Source organism: Bolinopsis microptera, chromosome 11 (genome assembly GCF_026151205.1).
Source record: "Bolinopsis microptera isolate Bmic1 chromosome 11, MBARI_Bmic_1.0, whole genome shotgun sequence".
NCBI classification, from domain to species: domain Eukaryota; kingdom Metazoa; phylum Ctenophora; class Tentaculata; order Lobata; family Bolinopsidae; genus Bolinopsis; species Bolinopsis microptera.
In genome coordinates this window covers 11,849,231-11,873,639 of record NC_087082.1, presented here as the reverse complement: position 1 = coordinate 11,873,639, position 24,409 = coordinate 11,849,231, and the positions used below count along the sequence as shown (strand labels likewise).

Sequence of the window (24,409 nt, the reverse complement as noted above, 5' to 3'; positions counted from 1 at the left end):
TCATGAAAAAACCGACAGGGGACCTTCAGAAAGAAGAGAAAATTTGTTGGGGGTGAACAAAAGAATTGGGGTGACGGTCAGGTTAAAAATACGTGAGATTTTTTTAAAACCCCTTAGCGTTTCTGGTATAGGGGCAAAACCTTCACTTGGGTTTTTCAGCATCACGTGACCCGTGGTATTACATTGGGAAATTTTTCCGTGTATGGGGGTATAAGGTTCTATTAAAGGAATCAATAATTCTGCTGCTACCAGGACGGGATAGAAAGCTGGGTATGGGAGGTTCCATTGTGATAGGGCAAAGTCAGAGTGCCACTACTTTAGAAGCGATTATACTCATTCGGAGGGGAACTTTCAATTGAACATTTTTTCAAAACAGTGACAGACGAAGAGTTCGAGTGTCGAGTCTGGAAGTGCTCGGTTTTGAGGGAAATTTTGGTGAAGATACTTCCGAAAGGGACGACTCCTAACGACGCCCCCCCTTATCAAAGTGAAGAATTCCATCACATGTCCCTCTCATTTCATCGCAGCCTACTAAAACGCAGAAAACCAAATTTCCACTGGCTGAGGGGAGGAACGACAAAAACCCCTAATATTTGGGGCCTGGAACATTCTCACAGTACTGATTTTTTTAAAACCCGGTCATGTCATTTCCCTTTAAATTTAAAAACCTGTAACAGCCCATTTAAAAAAATTTTAAAACAAAATTGTAAAAACTATGTAAAAACAAAAATGCCTTTTTAACAATGCTTAACAAACTTAAAAATTTTAACAACTTGCTGTAACAAAAATGCCTTTTTTAACCACCTTAAACCTTTCCTTTAAAAAACTAAACTCAAAACAACTTTTACCCTTTTTAAAAATACTTTAAAAATTTTTAAACCAAAAAATCTGTAACAACTATTTTAACAACTATTTTGGGGAACAGCTCTGAAAAACAACATGACACTACTGTGAAAATTTAAAATTTTTTAAAAAAAAAAACTACTAAAATTTTCTATAAACAAAAAACCCCTAGCTCTTTTATTCTCTTCTTAACAATTCAGTAAAGTATTGAACTAAAATTTTTCATGAAATTATCCAGGATAACGAGCGGGTTTGGACGAACTAAAAACTATCTCAACGTTCTTTTCGGAATCTAAAGTCACATTTTAGCAACCCTGAATTTAAAAAAATCACTGAAACCACCGAAGAATGAAAAAATTCACCCAGGTGTTTTTTTTATCAAATTTTCATTAAGGTGACATTGTTTAATTACACCATCATCACTACTTCCAAAATTAAATGTCGCCATTTTCGACAGCTGCTTTATTGTCAATACCGAAACATAATTTAGTTACGACTTCCCCTGTTTTTGTTAGGTTGAAATAATAAATATATCGACTGGTCTGATGACTGATCCAGAAACGTTGTCGATAAAAAACATTTAGCTGAAATTTCTACTGAGATATTAAGAACTATCGTGTATGGAAATTAATGTACAACCAACCATTTGATGTTTATAAAACAAGTTTGTTTAGATTTCTATTTAAACTAAAATAACAAATTGTATACCTGCACTTGTTAGAATGTCCATTGAGCATGAGGTGTCTCACGTAGTTGTTATGGGAACCGCCTGAAACGGTTTTATATTAAAAATACTCGAACATTTTCGTTCCAAATACTTCGAACAATCTTCGTTAGAGACTGTTCACATTTACGTAGGGGACGGGGTTTGGATACGCTCATGTTGGTGTGATTAGTACGAATTAGCTACGTGTGAAGTGGTTTACTGAGGGAAGGTTTTAATTGGACAAAATATAGCTTTATCCTTAGTACGCGAACAATCCCTTACTAAGTTACAAGTAATACTCTGTTAAACATATCACAGCCGGGGATGCAGTAAGTCACAACGCGCGCTCTATCAGCTTAAATCTTACTTAAATTCCTCGTTAGAATGGTTATTTGATCAGAGCTGATTAATGAGCTGATATAAAATACCAGGGGACTGAATGAGAGACCCTGCAATATATTTCATAACAATATGTACATGCCCAGCATGTTAATACCTGTCAGATGTTAATACCTTCTAACATATTGTAGTGAATCAGTTAATAGAGTGAGATCCAGTACTGCTACAGGCCTATAACAGTGCTACTATTATGGGGCACCTTGATGAGATCTGATTGTTTTTTGCTTCGCACACACATTACATATTTATATCACAGAGTGCAGTTATCTGATGACAGAAGTAATCTGTTGGGCGTGTAGAGGAACTATTATTATATACATTACTAGAAATCCCGTGGTCACAGGGAGGAAGGTAATAGTATTCTTTCGTAGTAAGTTTTTATCGCATCTAAATATCCGTCACAACGAAGACACAGGCCCGATTAAAATTTTGCTCGCACTAAAGCTCTAAAGACATCTGGCGCAGCTCTAAACCAATCATCAACAGCTGAAGTTGGAATTTACGGAATGCTATTTTGTGTCAATGTCTATTGTCTATCACTAAACTGGGAGTGTCAATGACGGACCTAAAATATCAGACTGTTAATTGGTCCGGCGGAGCTCTAAACCATCATCTCGAGGAATGTAAACAAACTTTCTGTCTTTTCTCAAAATTGGTCTTTTCTCAATGGTATTTTTCATTGCAAATTCAATGAAGCTCTAGGTCATTCGTGTGCTTGATTACTACTTGATTCTATTATATATTATATCAATCTATAGCTCTATTTCCCGGTAATCTGTTCTGTCCTACCTTTAGAGCTTTAGCTCATACCCTACTTTTTTTGATGAATACCAGTCTCGGTCCGGAATCCATGTACCTCTGAACATTCGAATCGAATGTTAAACACGTTCAAACACAAACGTAATTACCAAAACCGATCAAAATGGCGCTCGAAAATCTTTGTGCGTGCATGTGCGTGTAACTGTAACAATCCTCGTTACCATGGTAACTATGCAACCTTTTGCTTTTTACCTAATAAAGACATTCTACATACAGAAATAATTCTTTGAATTATAGTATTGATTATACGTCATAAATCATTTAATACATCATTTAGGTCATCATTTAGTACATGTTAGTCATTATTTGAGAGTCTCTCATATTTAAAATTATCATATTAATCTGGTATTAATGGTATAATATCCTTCGTCCACAGTGGCCGAGTGGGGGAGCCTATTATTCACGAGACTAAAACCTCCAACTGTAGTTTGTACAGTTACAACGTGTACAGCACCTCTACACACAGCTCCTTCTCCACATTATTCCTTCTTCTTCTTCTTCATGTATTTAGACTACCAAGCAAGCACCATCTAATCTACATATTAAGTGCAACTCATCAGTCACGTACTTGTCATACATGAAAAACACACTATTGGAGTAAAGCATGTACTATATTCTGTTCAGGAGGAACTGTATATTATGTACTACAGGGTATTGATGAAGACCCTGACTGAACTCGTTACTGGATTATACCAGGCGAGATAGGCTCATACCAGAATCATACCGGGCGAGATAAGATCGCTTGTGAGGACGTTAACAGACGACTTGTGGGACTGCTGCACAAGAGGGGTAAATTGTAAAGAAGTAAAGCTGGTGAAGGGTGTGTTTACTATATATTATAGTAAACACTATATATACACATTACACAAATCCCAGTATTCCCGACTGTACGTCCATACTCCATAAGATATAATAAAAAATAAAAACTAGAACTTTAATGTAAACTTACCAGTAATGCCGGGAACTACCAAGACAATAGGTTTGTCCAGGTCGTCCGGTCCTTTGTTGATGAGCCAGTCTAGGGCAAACTGTCCTCCATCAGGAGTTGTTATGTACTCCCTGAAAAGTGACGTTATGTAGTCCTAATATCTCTTGAGGAAATGAAAAGTACTTGGTATATCGAGGTACCCGGTACATAAAGGTTTGACTGTCATGTGTGTGGGACTTCAAACACAAGGATATTCCTTCCCTAATTGTCAACCGTAATTACAACCTCTGCAGTCTGCAATGTAGTGTTGATTATGTGCCTAACTAGATTAACCAGGCAGATATCCTTGCTCTGCGACTGGTTAAATGGTTAAATGAAGTACTGTAACGGAGTGCTTTATGAAGACCAGATTTAGATTTAATGAAATAATATATAATATAAACCACATAACAGATTCAATATTTATATTCTTACTTTGACGGCTAGGGCCCTGGCTTTGTCGCTATGTTTTATGTTAATACGTGATAATATAATAATGGTAATATAATATACTATGGTAATATAATAATCATAATAACATAATCTGATGGACCAAATGTATGTTTATTATCTTACCGTTATTGTATCCTTTAAATGGCTACTGCATAGATACTTTATAATCTAATTTGCCCTCTTATAATTAAGTGGCTCATTAAAATTGTAAATAACAATGTATCATTTTTTCGTCTCATTGCTTCCTCAATTTCATTGAAATTGTTAAAACATTTATTAAGCGTTTAAAACCCATAGTACCAGGAGGTGACTAGGTTATTACTCTCTCTCTCTCTCTCTCTCTCTCTCTCTCTAGGTTATTACATGCTTACTTACAAATCTATCTCATGAAATAACTTGTATTATAAGTTTAGATCTGAATAATGGTGGGGGTGAACTATATCTTCACGTGGTTATTAAACCAACTTCCATTATCCAATCAAAACACAGAATGATTTCTTGTTTTCTGCTAGATAGGCGTCTTCCATTAAATATAGTTCTTACTAAGGTAGTTAATAGTTCTAATAAGGTAGTTAATCAGGTAGTCTCTCTGTATCTCATGTTATTTTAGCTCCTCGATACTAACTGTTATAACTCGAGTCCCAATTAAGTGATTTACAGCCCTAGGACTTTTTAGAGAATGTCATGCTCTATTGATTAAACTTTGGAGAACAATGATAACAGCTCTAAATGATAATGCCACTAACATCGACCAAGGTCGCGTCAGAGGACAGGAACCAGTATTATAGTAGAGTTGCTATTTTATCCAATTGGAGAGTTCTTAAGTTCTTACAGTCCTCCGTTTGTCGGTATGCTCGTGTTTATTCATTAACTCATTCATTGAGAGTGGGGAGGAAAGGGACATCAACCAGTATTGTTTCCTATTACCGAGTCCCAATATTGTGATGTCACTTCACACTTGAGTCTTGAGAGATTGGAACAATTAAATAGTGGAATGGAGTGGAATGTGGTGACGGATCTTGATGCTGCCGTTAACAATTATCGGAATGTAACAAACATGTGTACATTCCTGGCACTGCAACATATTGATAGAATGTGGAAATTGTTTATTGTTGGTTCTGTTTGAAAGTGGAGCTGGCAACACATTTTAAAGTTTTAACAATAATTGCTGCGGGAATAAAGCGATATCAGAATAACTGAGAGTATGACACTTTATATTTAAGGCTTCTTTTATTTGTACACAACATTGCATCGAACTTTACTTTTCTTCTTTACCAAATGTCTCATCATAATATGTACTCAGAATGCCTCACTTTAGATTGAGGAATTTCACCTCGTTCGATACCTTCTTCTTTGAGGCCAAACAAATGAAGCTTGAGATCTTCCTTATTATTCACATAAAGAGAGCATATTGTGATAGAGAGATCTAATATTTGATCCATCCTTAAAATGGCGACAAGTGGCGAGTAAATATCTTATATTCTACAATTAGTGGCGGGTCAAATTCAGTATCTCGAGCTCCACAAAGAGAATCCCCTGACTCCCTGACCACCAGTCGGTTGTGCCGAACCCTAAGTAGTAGGGAGTATTATACCCTCTAACATATCATTAGACTGCACTGGGATGAATAATAAGCCACAATCTAAACCTCTGTGAGGATACCAGGCAAGGTCACATCCGAGAAGTCATTAGTAGCTGGTAAAACCGCCCTATTTCTAGTAATGGTGCAATTATATCAGATTATCGGGTGGGACGAGTAACCTTTAGTCTAAAAATAGACACCAGTCAAGCTGTCATGATCTTTAGCGGCCCAAATCCATGTCATTGTTAGCAGGCTTTTGTCAAGAAGGAGATTTGGTCGTTTCCTTTGTATCTGCTTGGATATCTGGTGCTCACGTCGGATTATATAAATATATGGTGCTAACTGCTAGACCTCTTATCATTCAGTATCGCTTCAGGGCATCAGGGTTACCTGTGCTCTAATTTAAAAAGTATTATATTTGAACCCCCGGGTAAATCAACTCCTCTTCGTTTTCGATCACTCGCTTAATCGATCCAAAAATCTAGAAAGAGGAGGGTTATATAATTGATAATAAACTTAGTAAGTTGCTTACTTTAGTATTTTATTTATGTCCCGTTTGTACGTGTTATTGAGCAGCAACAGATTATGGTGTGTTTGCTGTTAGTTCAATAGTAGACAAATAAACGTGTGGGACGTTTAACCAATTACCCCCGGCCCCCACCCCCCCCCCCCCCCCCCCAATTTTCCACAATTCGGGTTTGTGAGCTTTTAACATGACTTTAATTAATTGGTCTTTAATTGGTTCCTCTTTTTTCAAAGTATGTTGGGCGTGCGATAAGATAACGGTAATTTGGTAATTCAGCTAAAACAACCGCTCAATACAATTTGCTGGCCTGTAAACAAGCTGGGTCACAATGTAATTATCATAATCATATCATTATGGATTATTATTATTATGTAGATTTGGTGTTGAGCAGGCCGGCCCAGTTATAACGTGACACCTGATAATGCTAACATGATCATCAGTACAAGAGACATTTGTTTAGCAATGGAATCTATTTTAGAGCGACATTTTTTGAGCCATGCCGCTAGCATAGTGTTCTATTTATAGCATAAGGTTCTATTTATAGAGAGAGGCCCCTAATAAATGAGGAAGTGATTAAGTGATTAAGTGATTAAGGAACAACCACCCACCCACACACATCAGCTAAAAGTAGTATTAGTAGCCAGTTCAGATTAAAGCTCAAGTTACACAGAAAGCACCATATTATTAAATAATGATGATCCTTAATTCCTAATTATGTCTGGCTTGGAATATATAATCATGTACAGTAAGGGCCGTTAGTACGCACTAGTAACTTCCAAGTTATTACCAAGTTATTATCAAGTTATTACCAAGATATTACCAAGTTATTACCAAGTCATTATACCAAGTTATTACCAAGTTATTACCAAGTTATTACCAAGTTATTACCAAGTTATTACCAAGTTATTACCAAGTTATTACCAAGTTATTACCAAGTTATTACCAAGTTATTACCAAGTTATTATACCAAGTTATTACCAAGTTATTACCAAGTTATTACCAAGTTATTACCAAGTTATTACCAAGTTATTACCAAGTTATTACCAAGCAATTGCCCTCGCCTGTGCAATTAACTAATTAACTAAAATATAAAGTTTAAATGTCATGTTTATATATACACACATTGACGTTATTTTATTGAATTGAAAGATGTTTAAAAATCCTATTTCATTTAATTACTGATTATAAATTAAATACGAGCAGAATTTATACCGTCTTATGAGTTATGAGAGTATTTATTGGCACACCTTTCATGGGTGACATAAAAAGTTCAGAATCTTGTCAATCTTGAGTAATGGTTCTGATTTAATGATCAAATCCGTCCAAAGACAGATATTATTTATAAGTTTATAGTCACCTGACAGATAACTGACAATGTGCAATAACTACATTATTTTGGAGAGTTTATAATGACTGAACTTGTTGTCGCAGATCTTAAATATTTTCAGCAGGAAATTGGATTTTCGGAAACCGCTATTTGAACCGTTTGCGTACATCAAAGCTGTAACACCGGTTTTAATCACATTCCTCATGCGGCAAACTCCACACCTTATCTAACCACCCAGTCAGTAAGTTACGTCATCACGTGACGTCATCACGTGACAGAGTTACCAAGTCTACTATAATTCACGACAGGCCCCTTTTTAATGATAATAACCACCAGTTTAGTGGGACTAGCCTGTAGTTTAGTGTTGTGACGGACTACTTGCATGAGGGGGCTTAGACAACACAGTCATAACACCAGCCAGGACCTCCGGCTCATAATAGCAGATCTTTGTTCTCTCTCTCCTAAATTTAGACTATTGTTATCATTGACCCGGATAATCTGTCGGATCAATGATCCAACAAGCAGCCTGGCTCTGGAAATGACTATTATCTCTATTTCTCATGTAATAATGTGGCGGATGCAGCGCGAATAAAAATGTTATATTGAGTATTATCATTGTGACACTGTTACATACAATTTGACCAAACCATGAAGCCAGATAATGATGAGCCAGGCTTTTTGTGTTTGGTAGATACACGTTAAGAAACTATTACATCATCTTTTCAAGATCATAATCGTATTTTAGTAGATTTTATTATCATTCAATAGTGGATCATATTCCTCAGAATCATGGTTCTGGTAGCTTGTGAATGCAATGATAAAGGCTAATGAGATATTCACGAGTTGAACTCACATTTACACATTAATGAAATTGTCAAAACTTTCAACTTTTTACAACAATGAAATAGCTCCATAACCATGTTCCTTATCTTTAGTGTTAGAGGTGGTGATATTGGATGAAATTATTGGTATTATTTCACAGTTCACATCTGTTTACAAAAGCTCTAAGAATCTGTTGATTAAACTGTGTTATTTGTCTGATTGTGGAAAATAAGGTATGATTGCTGTGACCACTGACTAATATTAGAATACTTTCTAACATGGTGAAATGATTGGATCCTCAGAGGTTGCTCAGACTTTTACTAAGAAACATTTTATGAGAGCTATGTGTAGTGTATGGATATATCGGATGAAGTGTCGTTGTTAATAATATAATAATTAGTAATATAATTATAGACCTTTGTCAATACGTCAATAGAAAGGTTGGTCGACAGATTTAATTTTCTTATCATTAGCTTCCACCACAGGTAGGTAGGGTCTACTTGGAGACAGGCCTCTTAATTAGGACCTCATGTTTGGTGACTAACAGAAACATCTTTAGGGTCAGGCATTTGTAACTTCTTTCATAAGTTTCTGTCATTGTTGGAGGTTATCTTAATAAGATATTATCTATCAGCTGTTCATTAACTATTCAGAAACAATAACTATTCCAACCACAGGTGTTTATTGTACAGATGTACTGAAAAGCCTGGAAAGTCTAATTACAGAATATTATTATCTGCAGACTATGCCGGTTTAACAAAGCTTTCTTTTAAATGAATCGTCACAAATCAAAAATTATATGTATCAAGTAACCAGCACCTCAGCACCTCAGCACCTCAGCACCTGCTTATTAGAGTTAAAATAGAAAAGGTCCAGTTCCTGAACCTGTCTATTCCTAGCCCAACTCTAGACAAAACCACACTTCTCAACATTTGTCCCTTAGTTTTCTAAACTCCTGTGATAAGACTTATGACCGGTAATTTGTTGGTAAAGACTCTAATTAATTTAACGAACAACACTTTTCTCTGTGAGGGCAAACTGTTCTCACAGCCCTCTAGCTCTCTAGATAAAACAGTCCTCTAACCATATCCTTGTCAATTGAATTTAATGTTTTTATTTGTTCGTTCTTACTATTTTGTGACCAACAGTCCACAGTTAATATTTTTGTAACTTTAATCAATTGAAGTTTAAATATAGGGTACCTTTTAGCGAGGTCAATTACAACCATTCAATTTAAAACTTTCAAAGCTCTCTTTTGATAGTCTGACTAGACTTCTTACATTTCGATGTTTGTTACATTTTATTAAGCTATTTTTGTGGTCGTTATTTTACCTAATACCCACCTAATTTTCCAAGCTTTGAGAAAGAAGATTATTGCACAAAATATCTTAAACTGTACAGTATACTTTTAATAAAATGACTGTATTTACTGTAAATCTAACAGTAATGAGATTGCGTTTGACGCATCTAATCACCCGATAAACTGAACTGAACTTTCTCTCTCTCTCTCTCTCTCTCCAGGAACCAACCGGGATCATGATTTCAATACCGGCCCCCGCGCCGGCCAAATCTTGATCCCGGTCGTTTACTGACTCTCTCTCTCTCTCTCCCTAGGTTTACTGACTCTCTCTCTCACAATTTAATTCGCTCTCCTGGACTCACCCTCTCTCAAACTAATTGGGTCTCCTGAACTATCCTTGGCTCGGTCTCCTGAGTTTGAATGTTTGAGTTGTACCGGAAGTAATTACTACTGGTGTACTGCTTTAATGTGTTTACCACACGGCGAGAGTGTGTGTCATACCTGGAGGGAGAGAGAGAGAGAGAGCTGCCTTACTGGTGTATTTTACTGGTGTATTTTACTGGTGTACATGACTGGTATTTGACAGTGCTGAAAATACGAGAATATGATTGGAGGGGAGTTGTGACTGGTGTTGAAATACATTTGGCAGAGAATATTTAACTGAATGTAAACACGTGGCTGGAACGAATGCGGTACATTGCCAGCGGTTACTAGTCACTGTATTTGGAAATGACATAATAGTATTAGGTTCCTCCAAAACTGAAAGAGTGAGAACAATTTGTTTAAAAAATAGTTTTGTAAAAGTTACTGGAACCCAGCTAAATGCTTGTCAATATTCCAAAACACCCAGGAGTTCCGTGTCATAACTTCTACACATCTCCGATGTATTTGCACTTAAATCCCGCCCAAACTACTCCAGCTGCAACTGAGTGTGTTTAGTAAATTTGACTGTACACAATGTTTATTAGTAGATTGCCTCCCCACAAACACACACACTGTCTCTCTCCTACGTCTAGACTTTAGAGAGAATGATCTTCGTAAGTTTCAACAACTCTGCATAATATTAGGTGGTCACATACGAGGACGTCAATCTGACCTTACTACGTCAATAATAAATGTATCGGATATTTTATAAACTTATGCAATGCATGCATCCGAAATCAGTCCAGCAGTTCAGATGTTCGAGTGAATTCGAATGCAAACTTTACACTTTTTCTGACAACTATGACGTGTTTTCAGTGAAACTCGAGCGACACAGTTGTTCAACAAATGAAAATATTCCCGTGAATGAAACGGTCAGGTGAAAATTTCCGACGGTCCGGTTTTAATAATGTCCGGGATTTATTACATTGTCCGGAGATCGGTATTTATTTTAAAAACTGGGCACACCGCACTCTACAGTGCTAGTTGCACGAGCATAACTAAACATCACCTCAAGTGGATGAACACTGCACACTGCACACTGCACAGTGCACTAGAAACATGCTCCTACACATTACACATATAATGTGTAATGTAATGTGTATTGTGTAATAATACACAATTCAAACATACTCTAAAACTGAAACACCTTTCAATTACAGCTTCCCACACAGAACATGCTGGTGACATTGTTATTAGTGTCATGTCAGTTAGCTTTACCGTTTTACAATTTATAACCATTTATTGTTTACATCATTGCGAAACTTAGGTAGCTCACCACATTTTCCCCTATTCCCAAATCAGAATATTCAAGATTTCTTGGGATATTTTCGGGTATATTTATTTTACACAAGATTGGAAATTCTTTCTTAATTAGGTTATTTAGTTCACAGGAATGAAATATCTCTCTTTAAATGTTCCCTATTGTGGATTTATGCAGGCTAAGTGGTGAATTAACCCAGCGTGATTAAGGGGGGGTTCACCCTGATTTTTTTGTAAAACTTGGTTTCGAGATAGCAGTTGACCAACAAACTAGGACCAGTGACCAAACTTTTGAGGGGGTCCCGGACCCCAACCGCCAAACGGTGCCCGCGGGGCAGCCACGCCCATATTTGGTCCATATCAGGCCCAATTTAGCCAAATACCCTGAACATGCCCAAAACCCAGATTTTAGGTGCTTTACTTGTAGCTAGTGGTCCCCTGGACTCGTATATGAAGTTTCATCAAGATTGGTCAAAAAATGACTGAGTTATGAGCTAAAAACTATATGCCCATATTTGGGCATACGCACTAAATTTGATCGATTTTGGCCCATGAATTGGTCAAATATCAATATTTGTGAATGAAACTAACTTTATATGAAAGGTAAGCCTAAACTACACATTTTCTATGATTATCAGCTCAATATCTACCTAACTGTGGCTTCTGTGTTCAAATAATCGCAAAAAATGAACAAAATCGCCCATATCTCAGTTCGCGATATTTGCAAAACTGACTTCGCACAAAACAATAGAACTCAATAGGGTTTCAATATTTTTTCATGAAATTTTCAGAATCAACGTAGAATTGTCTCATGACCTTAAGTTTTGGTACAGAATTTTGAGTTAGGCCTTTAAAAAAATTTGGCGGCCAAATTCTAAAATTTGCCGGGCGTTTTTCAGAATTTGGCCGCCAAATTTTTTTAAAGGCCTAACTCAAAATTCTGTACCAAAACTTAAGGCTTTAAGGTCATGAGACAATTCTACGTTGATTCTGAAAATTTCATGAAAAAATATTGAAACCCTATTGAGTTCTATTGTTTTGAGCGAAGTCAGTTTTGCAAATATCGCGAACTGAGATATGGGCGATTTTGTTCATTTTTTGCGATTATTTGAACACAGAAGCCACAGTTAGGTAGATATTGAGCTGATAATCATAGAGAATGTGTAGTTTAGGCTTACCTTTCATATAAAGTTAGTTTCATTCACAAATATTGATAATTTACCAATTCATGGGCCAAAATCGATCAAATTTAGTGCGTATGCCCAAATATGGGCATATAGTTTTTAGCTCATAACTCAGTCATTTTTTGACCAATCTTGATGAAACTTCATATACGAGTCCAGGGGACCACTAGCTACAAGTAAAGCACCTAAAATCTGGGTTTTGGGCATGTTCAGGGTATTTGGCTAAATTGGGCCTGATATGGACCAAATATGGGCGTGGCTGCCCCGCGGGCACCGTTTGGCGGTTGGGGTCCGGGACCCCCTCAAAAGGTTGGTCACTGGTCCTAGTTTGTTGGTCAACTGCTATCTCGAAACAAAGTTTTACAAAAAAATCAGGGTGAACCCCCCCTTAATATAATTGTAATTATGCGGATTGTGGGCTTGTGGAGGAGACATGGGAACTGTTCTACTCCCTCCACAACGGCCCCTTCCCCCAACTCCTCCCACACCCCCAGCTCCCACACCCCCAGCTACCACACCCCCCACACCCCCAGCTCCCACACCCCCCCCACACCCCCAGCTCCCACACCCCCAGCCCCCACACCCCCAGCTCCCACACCCCCGGCTCCCACACCCCCAGCTCCCACACCCCCGGCTCCCACACCCCCTTCCCTCACAACTGCTATGACGTATCGTATTAAAGCAGCAGTGTGTGATTGGAAATAATTTCATAAATATATTTCATTGTTTTCGACATTCGTTTCAACTGTAGATAGTTTAGGAAAATTTAACAAGGTAATTGATCGTCTAATTGAAAAGAAAGGAAAGTTGGTACCGCAGCTGCAATTACCTTTGTCGACCTAATTAAAAATGTGAGATACAATAAGTCACCATTTTATTGCTGCCATTTTGCTGGTTTTTTAAAAACTTTTAAAAACGTTGTTATTAAAACCCTGTTTGTCTCACTTTCTTACCTTTCGAGTCTCAGTTTGGGTACGTGTTGAAAGAGAACCCTGAATACAGTGTGAAGATGTGGACCTAAACACCACGGTGTAGGATAGTAGGTGTCAGTCAGCACCGTGCTACACTCTTCTAGTATCTGCTTCAGTTTACCTTGTCCTAACAGTTCAGGGTTTTTGGAGGACTGAAATAGGAATTAGGGCGGTTAGAGCATTATGTTGTTTTATTATTACTCACTTATTTTACTGTTCTTTGAGTAAAACAAATAGAAACATACGATGAATGAAAGTCTAGGATATTATAATTTCATGACTATTATAAGTATCAGGAAAAGCAAATCAAGAATTATATTGACAAACCTTAACAAAGTGATATAGAATGTGGCCCACAACAAACATAATGAGAGAGCGAAGCCTCACTATCTGGCTGGGGAACATATAAGCGGAAATGCCCAGCATAGCAGTTGCCCCCAGTTGTGCTATATTGGCCATCTCCTATAACAGTTTTAGGGTTATTGTTATTACTTATTTAAGATTGGGTGTAAAAATCAAGCTTAATACAATATAGCTTTTATCATAAAATTCGGTTTTTAAAATTTCACATCAGAATCAGAAATTGTTAGTAGCTGAGAAGATTATGAGCACAATTATTGAGAATATTATCATTCTAACTAAACCTTCACCCTCATTTCTAGAAGTAAGCATGGTCAAACTCAACTTTGTGGACACAGCAAACATCACCAGGATAGATGACATCAACGACTACCTCCAGTTTCCAGACTGGGCCTACATACTGATAATAATCTACCACGTTCCGATGCTGATCTGCGCGATGGGAGGAAACATCATTGTACTCTATGGGACATTGAAGTTTAACGCAATAAGCATGGATAAGGTGTCACTCATCTTTCTGGAACATCTGGCATTTGTAGACTTCTTCATAGCCTTCTTGTCTGGCACGACCATATTGATAACAACTATAACCAAGAAGTGGGTCCTTGGGGAGGCGATGTGCTTTATTCAGGGAATTATCGGTTACATTCCGACATTCTGTGAGCTATTAACATTGGTCACCATCTCTGGATACAGGGTTTTTGTGCTGCTCAAACCATTTGAAGCTCAAAACTTGGGAAAGAAACATGGAAAGATAATCATGGGAATCATCTGGGGATTCTCCATTATCTTTGTAGTGAATGCAGTCTTCATCATGGGACAATATACATTTTTCGATCCCTATATATTGGGATGTAACACCTCAGGTTTGTCAGCAGAACCAGGACAGCTAGCTTATACCATTACCTGTGTGACACTTTTTGGAGGTCTCCCAGTTTTGCTCATTGTTGTCAGTAACGTTGTTATTCTCTACATTGCATCAAAGTACGTACGAAAAGCAGGTAAAAGGGGAGCAATTAGCAAGAATGCAATTATAACTGTGTCTGCAGTTTCATGGGTATTTGTAATTTCTGTCACACCTCTATGTCTGAGAGCAATGCTTCAAGTTTTGCAGGTTAAAATGCCAACATGGTTCTACATCATGCAAACAGAATCATACTATCTGAATATTGCATGCAATCCCATAATCTATACTGTTACCAATGCACGGTTCAAAAAATTCATAACCGGTCTTGTTTACTCTTTGCTAGGACTGGAACAGCCAGCACAAATGAACTCCATAGTGTCACAAGTGCAGCAAATGAACAGCACAAGACTGCAATCGATAAGAAGAGCTAATGCTGTGAACCCAATGACAATTCAAAATGTAGCTTTCAGAGCAATGGCAATGGAAACATGTAAAGAGGTGAAGGAGTCTAGTTGATGTGCTGATCAGCGATCATAGATAGTATAATCTAAGTGTGCACATTTAAAGTATCTGTAAATTAGTTTTAACTTTGGCTGTAATAGCCTTTATAAACAGTATTAACTTTCTAAAAGTTAAAACTTTATTAATATTATCATTGTAAGCATATAATATGCTATGTAATTCGATTTAAATTTTTTGCAGCCAGTGTCGACACTTGTTGAAAACAAATCACTGCTAATTTGATTTTTCAATCAATTGTTTGATGGTTAACCACTTAGATTTTTAGATGGATCCTAAAAGTAATCAATATATTATACTACAAGAAAACTTTAGCAGATTTCAAAACCTTTACAAAATTTTTACTCAGGATGTAGTCTGGTCCACTTAAATTGTCTATCAGATTGGGCTCTTACTAATTCTCACCCAAAAATTATCACATGACTTTGGTTTTTATGGTTTTGCAGCCGAACAAAACGGTTTTACATAAACTCTAATCCCAACCCTAACCATAACCCCGAATCTATCCATAACCCTAACCACAATTCAACCCTAACCCTAACCCAAGCCCTAAACAATCGAATTCGTGTTTAACAGTATATGGACTAACCATAGTATAGAGTAGCCTAGTGTGTCTTGAATTTGTCCTACAACTTTTAAACGGTTCTTGGTTCCAAAATTTATATCGCTGATATTCGCTTCTTGGCCGATGCATGATCATGTAATTTTTTTCCCTACTCTTGCCGAAGGCAAAAAGATCGTAGGGAATAAGTAATCGGGTTTGGATATATGAGGTGGCCCGACGGTCCTACGATGATGACAAAAGTCTGCTCCTTCGCAATATAGACCACTCCCCTATAATTATGTGTATTGGAAGCGTCTGTTATGCTGCGCGCGACGCTAGCCATGTGTCAATTAATTACAGTGACGTTCCTCCTTCGCAAAGTTATTTTCCGCAATTTTCTGGATTCATTTATTGTTGATGCGCGCGGCGCTTCATTGGTCAAATAAATCGTCAATTTTTACCATGCGCGAATCCCACTCATTTATTAAAAACATAATACATAAATATGTTGCACTTTTTTCCAGTCACACTTTTCACTCGAAAGAGTTAATGGTACATAATACAAGTACATCGTAGGGAAAATTGATCGTGCGTGGTTTAACCGCGGCGAAATTCTTGTTGTAATACAATCTGTAACGGAACCATTTTCCCATTAATTAAGATCCTCCATGGTTAGTAGGAGTGCAGCGAATTAATTTTATTACAATTACGTGAGGCATCAGTTACAGGATGGGATTTCTCCTAAAATTGCTTGGAATTTGCCCTAATTAGATTCCAGTCAGGGCCGGTTCAGGGAGCCCAGTCATTATTCTAATTTGATCATCCAATCCAGCCAACATTCGAATTTTTTGAGTAATGGTAACAAAATGGTGTAATAGTGTAACTGATTCAATTATAGATACACTGGATCGTTGCCTTTCTCTCTCTTTCCACCTTAGAGCACAGAGGTCAAGGAAATATAACATGAAAAAAAGTAGAACACGAAATGAAAGTATTGAGTAAAATAAGAGTAGTACTAATGTATATATTGTAAACAGTAATAGTACTTAATGTACGTAAGTTAAGTCGTGATAAAGGAATGTTAATGTTATGTTGTAATAATATATAATATACCATAATCAATGTAGAACTCATAGTTGGATAACAATGCGATTAAAATAAACATGCTGCTAAGATATCATAGTAGGCATACAAATACGATTCGTTTATTGGCCCAATTCCTGTACACGTCACACATCAAATGTTTCTTGTTACATTATGCTAGTCCAAATTTGTGGGCTTAGAGAGCCCGTTTATTTGGGTTCTCTTTGCCCCACTAGTAAAGCCTTTCATGAAAATGTCTCGTTTACAGTCGCCGCACCTTCTTCCAGTTTTCGAAGACATTTTTATGCCTAAAATGAGCGCTTAGCTCCATCAGATGGTTGTACTTAGTGCATCAGGCGCTACTCGCGAGAGCGTAAAAAATGGGGTCTGACCTAATAACTTAACAACCTGGAAGTCTGTACTCTGTAGACTTTAAAACCATCCTCTACCCCACTAAATGTGATGATTTTGACCATTTTTATGCCCAAGATGAGCGCTTAGCTCCCATCAGAAGCTGAGATATCTTGTGATAAGTACATTAATTGCGACTCGCGAGAGTGTAAAATTAGGTTTTGACGCAATAACTCAACAACCTGAAGTCTATAAACTTTGAAACCTTGCTCTACCCCACTCAATGTGATGTTTCTGGCCATTTTCATGGCTAACATGAGCGCTTAACTCCCATCAGAAACTGAGATATCGTGTGAAATGTGATAAGTACATTAATTGGAACTCGCGAGAGCGTAAAATTACGTTTTGACCTAATAACTCAACAATCTGAAGTCTGTAGACTTTAAAACTATGCTTTACTATGTTTATGCCTAAGATGAGCGCTTAGCTCCCATCAGAAGCTGATATATCTTGTGATAAGTACATTAATTGCGACTCGTGAGAGCGTGATTGCGTAAAATTACGTTTTGACCTAAGATCTCAACAATCTGAAATCTGTAGACTTTAAAACTATACTCTACCCCAGTCAATGCGATGCTTCTGACCATCTTTCTGCCCAAGATGAGCGCTTAACTCCAATCAGAAGCTGAGAAATCCTGAAATAAGTGTGATAATTGTTACTCGCGAGACCGCAAAAGGGTGTGGTCATATAACTCATCAACCTTAAATGTGAGGACTTTGAAACCATGTTCTACCCCCCTAAATGTGATGATTCTCCTTTAATGTGATGATTCTCCTTATTTTCATACCAAAGTTGTTCTCCTTTCTCCAATCAGAAGTGGAGATATGTGGGTTTAGTGTTCATGAAAAGGGAGTGGTCAATTGCTCAAAACTGCCCCATATTCAGAAAGTCTACCTTGTTTCTAAGGGATCCCTTGAGTTGGTCCAGGTCTCAAATTCCGGGCAGAAGATGTTTCTACGGGAATATTCTCAGATCCATTACTATTGGCCGTACCACATACACGCACTCGCAGATATTTACTATTATCAACAACAATTTCAAAGTGGAACTGGACAGGTGGTCGTGGACTTTTTCAAGACACACTTGGCTAAATACTGTTAAATAGCCTGTCATGTGACCAAAACAGTTTTGTGCCTATAACTCTCCAGGGAAGAATTTTTACCCTACTCCATAGAGGGTGATAGGAATCAGCGACCAAAAATACACCGATTAAGAATACTTTCAGTTAAACAAAAATTCAGTTAAACAAAAATTCAATTTTATGCCATTTATTACAGAGTAAACCCACACCCACCTCAGATCCTACCCCCGACCTGGCTTCCCTCATACAGAATATCACTAAACAACTAGGAGAAGGCATGGAAGCCTCAGCCACATATCAGGTCACCTCTGTATTATCTAAATTTGACAATAAACGTGACATGACCACCGACAATTTGACTCCACAACAACGTACCGCTCTTAAATCTTTAAAATCTAAGAAATCTGAATTGAAATTTCTTCCTGCTGATAAGGGCAACGCCACTGTTGTACTGACTCACGATCAATACATAACCAAAGTTACCGACCACTTATCCTCAGGTAGTTACACCCTCTTAACGAAAGACCCCACTCAATCCGTTACCACTAAACTACAGAAAGTCCTCAAGAAACTACACACCGACAAGAAGATCACGACCGACCTATACCACAAGATGCGCAACCTACATCCTAGATGGCCTCAACTTTACGGACAACCTAAGATACACAAACCCGGCGCACCTATCCGTCCCGTAGTCAGCTTCTACAACACCCCCCTCCAAGCCCTCCACAAAGTCCTCGCATCTTTCCTCAAACCCCTAGCCCAGAACCCCTTACGCCTCAAAGACTCTTCCGACTTCAAACATCGCTTCGACTCCTCTCTCAATCCCTCCTTCCACTACCACGCCTCCTTAGACGTCCAATCCTTGTACACCTCCTGTGACATGCGCCTAGCCCTCAAAACTGTCATCTCCTCCTTTGAACAGAACCCCTCTCGTCTTCCCTCCAATGTCACCACCACCACCATAGGCTCCCTTATCAACTTTTGCCTTGACAACTCATACCTTGAATTCAACGGCTCCTTCTACTCCCAAGACGAAGGTGGTACAATGGGATCCCCCCTCATTGTTGAACTAGCTGAAATCCGTCTTGCTGAAATCGAGACCTTAGCTTTATCCTCATGTCCTGACCCTCCGAACACTTACTCCCATTTCGTTGACGACGGCCTTGGATCTTTCAGAGACAGAAACCACGCAGAATCCTTCCTTACATTCCTTAACTCCCTTACTGAAGACCTCAACTTTACCCAAGAACATCCCTCTACAGACGGAACTATACCCTTCCTTGACGTTCTCATCCACCCTGACAAATCCACATCAGTCTACAGAAAACCCACCCACACCAACCTCTACACCAAGTACTCCTCCTGCATCACCAACTCATCTAAGAACGCAGTCATCCGATCACTGACCAGAAGAGCCCACAACATCTGCTCACCCCAACACCTTGACGACGAACTCCAGACAGTACGACACGTTTGCCTCCAGAACGGCTTCCCTCCTCACCGCATCACCACCATCATGGACGAAGTACAACGGAAATTCACCAACCCCTCTCGCCACCAATCCCTAGCCTCATTCAACCGACAGACCCGTGAACATGCCCTTAGTGTTTCTCTTCCTTTCCATCCCTCCCTATCCAAACCCATCTCCAAGATACTCGGACAACACGACATCAAAGTCACCCACTCCTCTGCTACCTCCCTCCGCAACCTCCTCACCAAAACGAAGACCACACCCCCTACTCACCTCACTCCCAACACCATCTACGAAATTTCCTGCTCACAGTGCCCCTCCAAATACGCCGGACAGACCTACAGACCCTTGGTCCACCGCATGAAAGAACACGAACGATGTTACAGACTCAACAACGCCATCGACGAATCCACAGACAGAATCAAATCAGCCCCTGCACATCATGCCCTGACCACCGGCCACACCATCTCCTGGAACAACATCGAAGTCCTCAAATCCCTCACCTCACGCTCCCAACTTGACCTCACAGAACACGCAGCTATACAAATACGACAACCAGCTATGAACAGAACAGACCGCGCACCCAAATGTAGTTCCCTCTGGGACCCCATTCTTCCTAAAATTGCCAAATCCTTAAAGTCCAGACCATCTGGCATTTCCTTCTCAACCTCAACAGAAGACTAAATTTTTATTGACATTGTACTGTAATTTTCACTTTCCCACCCACACCTCCCCCACCCTCCATCCCTGACACCACTCAATCACATATAAGCATTGTCCACCACATCACATTCAGCTGATGACGATTAACACATGTTTATTGAAAGCTTCTACAAGTTAAATCATCGTATCTCTTATATGTTTTTAACCCAACTCCACTCAGAGTAAACAAGTTTACATTATTATTATTAAATCTAAAATAGCTAATAATTTTATTAAATTATTAACAGGCCCCTTAACGTGGGCAATAATATACGCTTTATAAATTATATAAACAAATTGTAGTCTATTTTTCCAATGTTGTTAAGTGTCTCTTTAGATCTGTTTTGGTGTTTTGTGGGAGTTCCCACATTTGTTGGTTGAGAATGCTCAACATAACATACATGATGCTTGACTGCTTTATTGACCCGGACAGGCACCGGGGGCAGACATCCCAACACCAGTGCGTTGGGACATAGTGTTGGTCTGCTTCAGGACGTGTTAGATCCTAGAGAAGCCGCCATCCCCTAAACAAGTTTACAATAAATCAATTTGATATTTAAAGGAATCCTAATTCAATGTGTAGTATGGTTGTCACTCCTTAAATAGATTAGATATAGGTTGACGGGGCAAAGGAGTGTTCGTGCTGTTCGCTATTGCTCACACCAAACGGCAACCTAGTAAAATTTTTGTATGGACACCGGTCTCCATCACGATACAAAATTAGGATTGAAGAATTTATTGTATAACTTTTAGTGCAGTGGAGGAAGCGGTGTGGTGCATTAATAGAGTGACAGCCTACTGATTTAGAGTTGTTTTTACGTGAGCATAATGGGTATATTTTTGGACCTAAAGGCTTTACTATAGCAACTTTAAAATTGGTTCTTTTAATCATTTATTAAATATCACTTAAAAAATATATAAATCTGGAATCTGTTCACACTGTGAACCAGTCCTATAAAAAAAACCTCTTTCGTAGCCTTATTAATTAATTAATATTAAATTCAGGGCCTTTTCACAAGATGTTTTATTTTTATTTGGGCAAGCGATTTAGTGGGAGTGATCAGATATCATTGTCACCTAGATGATTTAGTTTAAGAGAGAACCCCTTCTTCCTAACCTAGAGTACTTTGGACTCCAAAACCAGAAAACAGTCCTGTTTATTAATCTCCATGCAATAAATACTGTGTGCCAGTATGCTGACACAACAAATAAGTTGTTGAAGCAGACAGCGGAATTGAAAGCACGCCCTTGATTGTAAATTAGGTGTATACTTTTCCATGCGCCAAAATGCCATAAGAGAGCATCTTTCTTCCTTCAAGAAGCAAAATGTAAAGTTAAGATGTAGCAGCTGTTGGACTGTATACAACCTTCAAAAGAACATTCTTTGACATCAGGTTTAAACATCCTAATTGTGACTCGAATACGTTTAAGCCACTAGATAAGATCTGCATTGAGCATGAGAGAGAAAAGAAAGATCTCTACGAGGAGAGAGTACTTCAGTCAGAGAAAGGGTCCTTTGTCACACTAGTCTTTATAACATCTAGAGGTATGGGAACGCTCAGCACTGTATTATGTTCGTAGACCGTATCTCTGAGATGATAGCTCACCTGGCAGTCAAAATCACATCAGAACACGATTAAGGTTTGATTTTCTTCACACTAATTGCACTGAGGGGAATCAGAGGAAGACAATTAGCCTATCATCTTGGATTGAATAACATATCCTTAAAGCTCATGCCTCGGATGAAAATTTTACGAACGAAATGTTCCCAGTACAGGGGGAACACCCAACACGTCGCTCGCTTGGGTGGGTAGTTTATGCACCCTCATAAGCGACTTTGGTCAACTTGCTGTGAGGTGTCTCAGCTAGCTACATGGGTAACATCATAATGACAGTGGTACAAAACATGCCACCACCACAAAAATATAAAGACTACACTTTGTGAAAATATACAATTACAATGCATGATCGATATGGGACTTCAAGCTTTTGTGCTCATCATTAATACAGATTTAAAAAATTGAAGATATAATATGTCAGAAGTGTAAAATAAAGAAAAAAATTGCTTTTGTAATTGATTGTCAATGAACTGAATCATCACGTTACTTTGTAGCATATGATGTTTCATATTTCGAGAAGAAATGAGCGCGCTATTCAAAAAAAATTTAATGAGTATCATCCCTCAATTATAATAGTAACAACAAAAATTATAGGTCAACAAGATTGCAAAATCGTTTAACAACTTATACTATATGTTTAAACTTTTCAGACTTAAAAAGTAATCTAATCGGCGTACTGCGTGCAGCAAACGTTGTAGCGCGATGCGTTACTTGGCCGCGCCGCGCATCTAATAATGCTTTTCGCAATCCCTTTCTTTAGATCGCGGCAAAATTCACTTCTAAGCCTCGTCAATCTGCGAAGAATTGACATCGTCAATTAAGGCCAATGGCCAGGTAGACGGAGCAAAAATATATTGTAAGCTTAAGCTTATCACAAAGAAATAAACTTTGGACAGCCCGCGCCGCGCATTATGGAAGCGCATGTGTGTCAAAAAAAATAATGATACACATGCGCTTCCTAGGTAGCGTATGTGTGTCAAAAAATTTTTTGATACACATGCGCTAGCAGGTTTATCATGTATATCATTAGGTGGCCCATGTGTGTCATTTTTGTAAAATTGCTGTAAAATCTCTATTTAATATTCTAATCGCTATCTTTATCTATTTATATATGTATTTTATCCTTATCTCTATTTTATCTTTAAACTCCTCTCCGCTCGCCTCCCGTGTGAAACGAGCGCGCCTGCACGCTGCAGTGGCGCGAAAGCACATGGTTAGGTTAAAGCGCGTGTACTGTTGCTGCACAGGCTATAATATATGTTAATTGACGATGTCAATTCATCGCAGCTCGGCGAGGCACAGTAGCGCATTTCACCGATTTAGCGTTGCAAGAAGCATAATCAATAATTGAATGCGCGGCACAGTAACGCATCGTGCTACAAGCTATAATATTTATAAACATACTCATTGGAGAATGGAGCTATGGAGGAATTTGTATCACGTTGTGACACCCACGGTCGTCCTGACGATACAGGGGGAGCCGCGCACTTCGTGCGCGGCGGGTCATACAACGTATGACAAGGAGGAATGAAGCTGCCTGCCTGCTGCGCGTGCTGTAGAATGACAGGTTAATTGACGATGTCAATTCATGGCAGCTCGGCGCGGCACAGTAGCGCATCTCGCCGATCTAGCGGCGCGGCACAGTAACGCATTGCGCTACAAAATGACAGGCTGAGCGCTGCCAAGTATTGCATATTGAAGCGTGTACGCCGACGCATGACAGGCGAGCTCCTGTGTCCTGGGATCGTGCGCGAAGATCGAAATGCAATTCGTGTATCAAGCCAACTGCCAAGTGCCAACAATTTGTTTATCGTTATAAATGATAATGGACTAACCAGTTTCGGGATACTTCGTAGCAACTAGCAAGCTTGCCGCGCATCGATCCAATAATGCTTCTCGTCGTAAGGCCACCTTACGACGTAAGTGTTTGTCGTTAGATATAGTCAAAATGCACCCGGCACCCCTGCGGACCTCGCTGAGCTGCTATGCAAAGCGAAAAAGCAAAAACTCAATGGATGGTTAGTGGTTACCCGTACCGTAATGGGTGGCACATGCCTAGCATGAAATATTTACTTACTTACTTGCACTTAATTTGTGTATTATATGTTCATAATCATATAAATTCG

The 24,409-nt window shown here is 38.6% G+C and overlaps 1 protein-coding gene across 1 annotated transcript in view; it reads right to left on the bottom strand.

Moving 5' to 3' along the window:
* Window positions 1-14,041, bottom strand: part of LOC134823637 (protein ABHD1-like) — a 28,409-nt gene extending 14,368 nt beyond the window's left edge. Inside the window, exons 1-4 of the mRNA XM_063835172.1 lie at window positions 13,910-14,041; window positions 13,565-13,734; window positions 3,717-3,826; window positions 1,552-1,612 (exon numbers count right to left, since the gene is read on the bottom strand). Of these exons, the coding sequence (XP_063691242.1) occupies window positions 1,552-1,612; window positions 3,717-3,826; window positions 13,565-13,734; window positions 13,910-14,041 (473 nt within the window). The remainder of the gene's footprint in view (window positions 1-1,551; window positions 1,613-3,716; window positions 3,827-13,564; window positions 13,735-13,909) is intronic.
* Window positions 14,042-24,409: the final 10,368 nt, after the last annotated feature.